The 9292-nt window shown below is 34.1% G+C and overlaps 1 protein-coding gene across 1 annotated transcript; it reads right to left on the reverse strand.

Annotated features, from left to right (window-relative positions):
• Positions 1–6555: 6555 nt before the first annotated feature.
• LOC104603436 (anthocyanin 5-aromatic acyltransferase-like) lies at positions 6556–8234 on the reverse strand. Its single transcript, XM_010267462.3, has one exon. It carries the CDS (start codon positions 8081–8083, stop codon positions 6689–6691), a length of 1395 nt encoding a protein of 464 aa, XP_010265764.1. The 5' UTR covers positions 8084–8234; the 3' UTR covers positions 6556–6688.
• Positions 8235–9292: the final 1058 nt, after the last annotated feature.

A 9292-nucleotide genomic window follows, 5' to 3' on the forward strand; every position in this document is an offset into this window, starting at 1 on the left:
ATGAAAGGGTGAAATCTCACTTCCCACGTTTTGTCTATGTTTTGTCTACTGCATTCTTTCCTTACTTCAATATCTGCATCAAAAATTTGTTCTTAGTAAGTGAAATCTTATCATTTTCAATTATCCAAAACGAGGAAGGTTGAAGGGAAATTGGGTGGAGGATATAGAACTATCTATGGAAAAGGAACAAAAGGGAGATATTTACCTAAAAATAAAAAGCGGTGGATGTAGACTACAGACCCTCATCTAATTGAGAATGATGAGACTAAGAATTTTATTTTTTATTTTTTATATATATAAAACTATAAACCAAATAATTATACTTCACCCCAAGCAAGAAACACCAATTTGATATTTCTGGCTACCAACAACCTCTCAAGACATGCATTTTTAAGGAATGCCTATTTCAACTACAAACAGCCTCAAATAACAGATGTATGCCAATTTATATTGATCAACCCAAAATGTTTTGTGTAGAAAAAATAATGATACAAAACACAGCCTAAATCGTATAATGAATGCATTTGTGAATTGTGAGACACGGTTCTTGTTTTTCTTCATTGAATTTTGGCTTAGTTTCAAAATGTTCACTCCTTTATTTTCTGTGATAAGGTTACATTAATATATTATTCAGATTAGTTTTCATCTCGTTCTTGTTTGATCATCTCAAAGTAACTAGGGATGGCAATTTCCCTATCCCCATTAGGTACCTAGATTAATTCCCCAACCCAATGGGGTCAGGGATGGAGATTGTCTTGGTGGGGATGGCGATTGATAGTGATATCCAATCAAGGATGGGGAATTCCCCACCTTGCCCCTCCTTGACCCCGATTATATATATTAAATATATATATTATTATTTATATTATTTATGATATTATTTATATCAAAATATATTTAAAAATATCCTATATTTTAAGTAAATCCATTTTTAAAAATAATTTTAGTTTAAAATTTATGGATACTGTATCTAGCGGGAATCAGTGATAGAGGGTCATTTGTATCCCCGTCTAGGATCAGGGTCAAGAACAAGGATTTGTTTCAAAGTGAGGATTGAGGATCGGGAATATGGTCCCTGCCCCGAACATGCCCCAAACCTACCTCATTGCCATTCCTAATATTAACTATTAAGGCTAAGTTTGGAAATAATACAAATGCAAATACATACAATACAAATACAAACAAAATAATACAAAATATAGGGATTTGCACTCTATATATTTGTATTTGTACTCCTTCCACACTGAGCCTAAAACAAAAATTAGTAGAGAAAAACTTTTAATTCAATCAATATCATGTCGCCATTGAGAGAATTCAAAGAAATGTGAAAGACTTTTTTCAAAGGAAAGTGATTTTGGGTGCAAGAAAGAAATTAGTACTAAAACAAAAATTAGTAGAGAAAAACTTTTAATTCAATCAATATCATGTCGCCATTGAGAGAATTCAAAGAAATGTGAAAGACTATTTTCAGAGGAAAGTGATTTTGGGTGCAAGAAAGAAATTAGTAGAGATTTGAAGCAAGTTAAGATATGGTGGAATTTAATTAGACCCAACCAAGCGAGCAGAGAGAGAGAGAGAGATCCCAAGTCTTCAATCCAAAATGCAAATTTGATTCAGTATTGGCCTATACTGGTACGGGATATGCTTCCCGTGAGTCGTATGTATCATAGTGATTCAGATCCGTATCGGTCTGTATCACATTGTATTGGCCGATACGCATCGATAAACAGTGTTTCTTTACAAAAAATTGCAGCCCCAATGATTCAAACTCAGGTCACTAGAGCGCACCCAAAGCTTGCACCTTAAATGCACTTCCAAGCCACTAATCCATGTTTATCCTTGTGACAAAAAGTAAAAGAAAATATACTTCATTAACTTCTCTCTGAATGCGATTTTGTCAATCTCTATTACCAAAAAAAAGTCTAACTAAAATTTCAAAAGAATAATATTCAAAAAAAGTATTTTATAAACTAATACAATAAATAATCTATCAAATCCATGCTTATTTAAAAAGATGATTTTTAATATCAAGAAAATTATACAAATAAAATATTAAGATTAGAATAACTATTTTAATACTTAAAATTTATAAACTTGCAAATGATATGCATATTAAAATTACTATAAATTTTTACCAATTATAATTAATATTTCAATTTATATTAATAAGTAATAACAACATATTTATTACTTATACAAAAGAAATTTATTGTTTATAAAATATTTAAGAGTATAACATTAAATTGAATTTATCAAATCCATTAATCTACATTTATCTCAAAAAATTATTTTTCATATTAGAAAAATTATATAAATAAAATATTAATAAAGGAATGATTGTTTTAGTAATTAAAAATTATGAATTTTTATATGATATGTATATTATAAATTTTAACAATTTTGATATACCTTAAAAGTTGAGGTTAGATTTTTATAAATTATTAATTAATATTTTAATTTGTATTTAAGAATTTAATATTAGTTGACTTTTTTAATGTTAAAAATTTTAAAAAATAAAAATAAAATAATTTATATAATAATTAAAATATAATAAGTCCATATGTTTAGTGCCTTGGACTCTTGATTGATGCATTATAAATAAAATTATATGATATATGTGCATCCTGATATATTAATTATAATATATTTCTTCATATATATATCACTAAAATATACATTTCCTATGTATTTATATACTATTTGTGATTATTTTGATCTTAAATTTAATGATATTATTGTGTTTATGGAATTTATATGTATTTTCCTAGCGTATCCACGCATTTTCATATTTTCGTTCGTATCCATGTGTTTTCAAAACGTATCTGTATCCGTATCCGTATCCAAATTGTCTGATACAATATCCGATACTGATACTTTAATCATTGATTTGGAGTTTGGACTCATTGGGCCCAACTTGAGTTGCACCCCAAGTTTAATATGCTAATTATTTTGAACCATTAAATTCGGACCGGTCCAACCCAATTCATTATACTGGACTAGTACAATCTATTTTAATTGGATTGTATTCAGATTGGGTCATATATATCCTACCAGAAAGAGCTACCATACAGCCATTCCTGAGCGTAGAAGGCTCCTCTATCACTTTGGTTCAATTAAAGTCTCTCATACATATCTTAACCTTGTCCAATTCAAACACCCCATATCTTAGCCACACAATCTTTTCTCTTTACAATGTTTCCCTATGGCTAAACAAACATGTCATAACCTAGCTAGCTATTACTAAAATATATATTAAGGTAAATTGTTGAAAACTCCCTTAAAGTTTTTAGTTGCTGAAACTTTTTTGAAGTTGGTGATTGTAATTACCTTGTCTAGACTTTCTAACATGGTTTCAAGTAGACCCTCTTTGTTAGAATTCTCTAAAAAGATGCATGAAAATCTCCAAAATATCTATGCAATTACTTTTGATGAAAATATTTATTTCCCAAATTTTCTTTTCAAATTGATAGCCCAAACCATTCCAATCTCTTTTCAAAAATTGATTTATTTTTCAAACTTGTCATTCATATCAACCATTCAAAGGTAAAGCTAGTACATTTTAACTGAAAAAAGGGGTTTTAACTGTTCAATCCACCCCTAGGGTGGAGCTAAGATTTCTAGGGGTGGACTGAATTCTGACCATGAATTGATGCCAAATCCATGGGTAGGATGCGATTTATAGTGGGGGGGGGGGGGGGGTGGCTACTAATAGACTGGGAGGTGGCTGTAATTTCAGATTTCTGAGGGGATGTACAGCCTACTTATCCCAAAAAAACTGTAACTTTAAATTTTTTTTTTTGTTATTAATAAAGAAACCAGTCTCAATAATACTCATAAACCAGTCTCATATATATTAATTTTTATGATTTTTTTTTATGACAAGGAGTGATGTTACTATACAGCCGGAGCTAGTGGCGGTTTCACCACGGTTTAGAGCTATAGTCACTTGATATGTTGGCTGAATTATAGTCAGGAAATGAGATTTTAACTTGGGAATCACTAACTAGGGTCAATTCTCATGCTAACTGGTTAGGGTCATAAAATTTTGGTCTGGAAATGAGATTCTAAGTACGCCAAACACAATGACAATAAGACCTAATTTATCTTAGGCTCGAAATTCATTCTAGAATTTATTCTTAAAAGTTAAAAAATTTTAGCTCCAAAAAGAATTAATTTTTGGGTCAGAGCTCAGTCACATGTCTATTAAAGGGAGTCCACTTGTTAAGATATTAGGTAGTAACTTTGAATAAAGGGATAAGATTTGAAGGTGGTTAGTTCGAAGTTTAGTATTTAATTTCATGTACTTCGAGGGAGACGAGAGACCTCCAATAAAATACCAAAGGTAAAATTCTTTAATTCATATACTCAAAACAATACTTACATATAGACTCCGATTAACTCTCAAATCTCATATTACCATGACTCCCTGAACTAACCAACTCCACTACAAATAAGGCATTAAACACTAAACTCAGCCATGTACTAACACAAGTACTATAGATGTGTTTCACATACAATTATAAAAAATCATTTGTCCTATTTAGGGGTGCAAGTCAGGTTGGCCGAGTTAACAGTTTACACTGTTTCGGGCTTGGGTTTTGAGTTGTGCCTATTGTAATTTTGACAAAATTTTAATTCTAAACCGGAAAAGTTGTACCCTTAGTCCTACTTTTATTCATCCGATTTTACTTACCCACTAACCACCTCTAAATCTTATCCCATCATTCAAAGGTACTATCTAATATCTTGACATGTGGACTCTTTTTAATAGACACTAGAGAATGACCCCGTACTAAGTACGGGGTAACTAAATGTGTTTATAATTTAGGTTGAAGTTTACTATTTAGTATTTATCAAAAATAAAATTAAAGAAAAATTAATATGGGTCTTGCATCTTTGTAATTGACAATCTATTTTGGCCTATTTTATTTGAAATCCACTATTAATTTATATTTTTTTAAATTGATTTAAGACATTAAATGAGATCTTATTGGTAAACAATAACCCACTTTATTTGGTATTTACTATTTATCTAATAAATCTATTTTGAGTTATTTATTATGTTAAATTAGGTTGCTTCCTAAAAGTTAAATCAAGCTTGTGACTAATAAAGTATTTTCTTTTTGGAAAAAAATCATTTAAAAACAAAATGGGTTTATGGTAATCTTTTAATGGGTCCTACCTATTAGATTATGAATAAACATGTGTTAAGCTAATAAATAAATGTCTATTGAGAATGTATAGGAGTGAAATTATTCACGTTTTAAATCCTATTTGTTGAATTAATAGGATGCCACGTGTCTGAATGGTAGTAGTGGGTTGTGAGATTTAGCAGTAATTTCTTAGAAAGTGACACGTGCCTAACTTTTCAAAAAAAATGAGAGGCCACATGTTTGAATGGTGGGGGTTGTAACCTGGTAGTGGACTATGGATTTTAACAGGAATTTCTCACAAATTGTCACATGTCTAGATTTCAAGAAAATAAAAAGAGTTCAAATCTCCTACCAACGTCTACCCACACAACATCGTAGCCACACATGGAGAATATCATATCCTCCTACATAGTATTATAAGGGGGAGATGTTCCCAATTCACGGGGGTAGTATATATTATGAGTAGACGTGGGCAAAGTTCTCGTGCACAGGAGATCCGAAGTCATATAAAAAGTCCACCTGTCTGAATAGTGCTAGTGGGTTGTAGATTTTAACAATTTCTCAGAAAAAACCATGTGTCTAGATTTCTATAAAAATGAAAATGCCACATGTCAGAATGGTGAGGGTTGTAGCCTTAACACCTTACTTTAATACATATTAGATTAGATTAGATGTGACTAGACCTGTTCATGGGCCGGGCCGGGCTTTCACTTGTCACTAATAAAAATATACTAGGCCCAAGCCCAAGCCCGGCCCGACCAACGGGCCTATAACTTGGGCCTGAGCCTGGCCCTGATAAAAAGCCCAAAGCCCGAAGCCCGGCCTAATTGAAAAAAAAAAACAAAATTTCCTATTCAAATTAGAATTAAAAATTCAGATAGTATTTTTTTTCTATTTAAATGAACAATGGGCTTAAAAGATGGTATTTTTTCCCTTTCTTTTATATTTTAAAACACAATTTTACATTATTAAATCAAAAAATTTATTCAAATGGACATAATCACATAACTCATTTTAAGTTTAATATTAGGTCAGGCCGGGCCGGGCTATTTTGGCAAAGCCCGAGCCTGGCTCGAATTTTATGCAGGCCGGGCTTTTTGGCCTGAGGTTAAACCTGCGGGACAAAAAGCCTGTTCAAGCCTATCCGGGAGCCGGGCGCCGGGTCGGCCCGTCAGGCCACCCGGCCCATGAACAGATCTAGATGTGACAAACTCATTCAAACAATGATTTATTAGAGCTCAGTTTTAACCAAACATGGCCTTCTTTTCTCTGTCAAAAAAAACAATAAGAAAAAAAACTAAAAACAAAAACCATGTGCGGCCGGCTGTCGCTTAACGAAACCAATGCAGCTTCGCCGAACTTGAGTTAACATATCAAACACTTGGTAATTTGGGATGCTTAGGAAGGGTCTATTTAGTGGACAGAGATTCGATTTATTTAAATTGGAAAATAGTATATAATATATATATATATATCATGAGAAAGTAACACATAAATCCATGTCATCGCACAGAAAACCAACTCATTTGCAAGCTTCAAAGTCTAGAGGGGTTAAATTCAGTACCCGTAGCCCTAAGACCATTAACGAAAACAGAAGCAAAGGCATCCATTTCCCCCTTTTTGAGCGTCAAACTGATCTCTGCCCCACCATCTCCATTGGGATTCTCTGTGATAAAAATGGCTCCTGTTCTGTCATTGGATGTCAACTCCACCTTCTTAGGTCTCCCCCATCCGAAATCTGCATCGTAAAAGCCCAACCGGTTTGACCCAGCAACTGCAATCTTGGGGGCGCTGCTCCCTGCAGATAACAATCGTGAAAGCCAGAGCTCTGCATCATCCAAAACTCCATTCTCCAGCCGTTTAGTAGTCTCATCAATCAGAGTTGCAGCTATAGCAAGCGCATCGTGTCTTAGTAGATCAGCCCTCTCTGCATTCACTATCCTGGTTCCTATACAGTTACCGAAGTAGGTTGCAGGAAGTGGAGGATCGAGACGAGATCTACAGTCCACGTTAATCAAAAAACGAAACCTTTCATTCCCCGCCTGAACCAAGCAAACCCAAGTATAAGCGCAGACCACCGTGAAGGTCGACAGTCGAGGTTGTGGTAGTTGCTCCTGCTTCTTGCGCATTGCCCAGATCCTTCCCCTTAGCCTTGCAACATTGTCTCCATTCAGCTGGAACGTGGCTCGGACTACCTTGGGTGGGCTCATAAAATCCACCACTTTTAGTCTTCTTTCTCCTGACTCATGAGAATCGGTCTCAGAGTGGAAGAATTTTACTAGCTGGCTCAAGAATATCTTCTCGATGCCTTTTGGGTCCTTGATCAGTGTCCTGTCATAGATCGGGAGAGATTCAGTTGGCAAAGATGCCTCTCCTAGCTTACAGATTGAAGCCCACGACTTCATAAAATGGATAGTTGTTTTAGCGTCAACAACTGAATGGTGCAAAGCGATTCCAAAGCATATACCGGAATTTGGGAAAACGGTGGCTTGCAATGCCAGCAGCGGGACGACTGATCCAGTTACTGACAACTGAGGGACAAGAGGATGTGATTCATTTGCATCTCTCACCTGGTTGCCGGAGAGACGGTGGAAGTCGTCGTCGGACTCGGCGATAGTTAACGAGACTGCGTTGCCTTCCACATAGTGGAGCATGGGCTTGGGAGAACCCAGCGGCCATGACAGGCTTCCGGCTAATGGGTAGAAGTGCCGGAGGGTGAGGGAGAGCGAGTGTTTGATGCGGGGAAGGAGAGCATATGTGAATTGAGTGAGTGGATGGGGGAAATCGTAGAAGTAGAGGAGTTGGGGAGGTGGCAACGGTAAAAAGAATAGATCAAAGAAGGTGGGAGGGAGGGATGCCGGAGCGACTGAACCAGGTGGTGGAGCGACTTTGCACAACTCCATCACCTTCACTTGCTTGGATGGCGCCATGGGAATGGGAGTGAAGGTAATGAATGAACTCCGGCAACTGGGGTATGATCAGATCAATGGTTTTCAATTTTAGTGGGTTATAGATTTAAGGTTATGGAGAGTTGAGCGGCTGTCTTGCTGTCACTGTCTGTATTATTGGGGTGCCAGTTTGGAGTTTGGAATTTATGCCAATTTACTGAATAACGGGTGGATTTTTGTCATTTTTAATATTTATAGTTCTGCTGTGGAAATCAGAAATCTACATTCAGTCTTAGCCTGTTTAACCTGTTCAACCTCTTCAACCTTTGCCACTTGTCCCTATCCATCTATCAATACATTTAACTTGACCAATTGACATAAGAGAAGAATTTATTTTTATTTATTTTACTTTTTTATTTTTTTTCCAATTTCTATTCCTCGTGCCTCCAAAACCAATTAGTTGTTTTCAAATAATAAAACAATAAAACAATAGTTGACATAGTAGCCCTAAATCCATAGCTTCCATACTAAATACTACTATCATTTGAGCTATTTGTTTTAAGTCCATCTCTCATTAAATGCATTTTGTCGATGGTTGATGAAATATAAAATATTGCAAAAATTTAGAAAGGGCATTCCCAATTGAGTTCATTCAATTGAAGCCCAACAAAAGCATTTATTTTTGGGTTATTTCTATCTGGTTCGTCATAGTCCATTTTGCTCCCCGACTACCCAATTTCTTCTATTATTTATTAATTTAATATTTTATTATTTTTATTACCTTTTATTAAACCCAACAATAAATTTATTTTTATTTATATGTATAGTAATGTGATATTAAAATTTTATCCATCATTCGAAAAATAAAAATTATTTTTACTTAGTTATGCAACACAAGAGTATCTTTATCTTATCTAATTGTCCACTAAATTATTCAAGTTTTGTTGTTCTTGAAAATACTAGCTTTTCTTTGGTTATTTTCTTTTCCATTTAATTGACAACAAAGAAAATTTAGTAGAAAGGAAAAATAAGCAAATATAAAACCTGAAAACCATTATATGAAGTGGAGATTGTAAACTCTTGATAAACAAGGAAGACACTCATTAATGTATCAATTTAATTTTCACTCTTAAGATTTTAACTAGAATAAATATGAATGTGTATTGCTTCTTTTTAATAATAGGATTATTGGTTTCTTTTTCTTCTTTATTTCTTTAACCATTATCTATATGTTTTATGATAAACAACAAG

This window comes from Nelumbo nucifera, chromosome 2, assembly GCF_055504915.1.
Source record: "Nelumbo nucifera cultivar China Antique chromosome 2, China Antique-T2T, whole genome shotgun sequence".
NCBI lineage: Eukaryota > Viridiplantae > Streptophyta > Magnoliopsida > Proteales > Nelumbonaceae > Nelumbo > Nelumbo nucifera.

Excerpts from the sequence above, each read along its gene's own strand:
- LOC104603436 (XM_010267462.3), bottom strand. The coding sequence starts at position 8,083 with ATGGCGCCATCCAAGCAAGTGAAGGTGATGGAGTTGTGCAAAGTCGCT.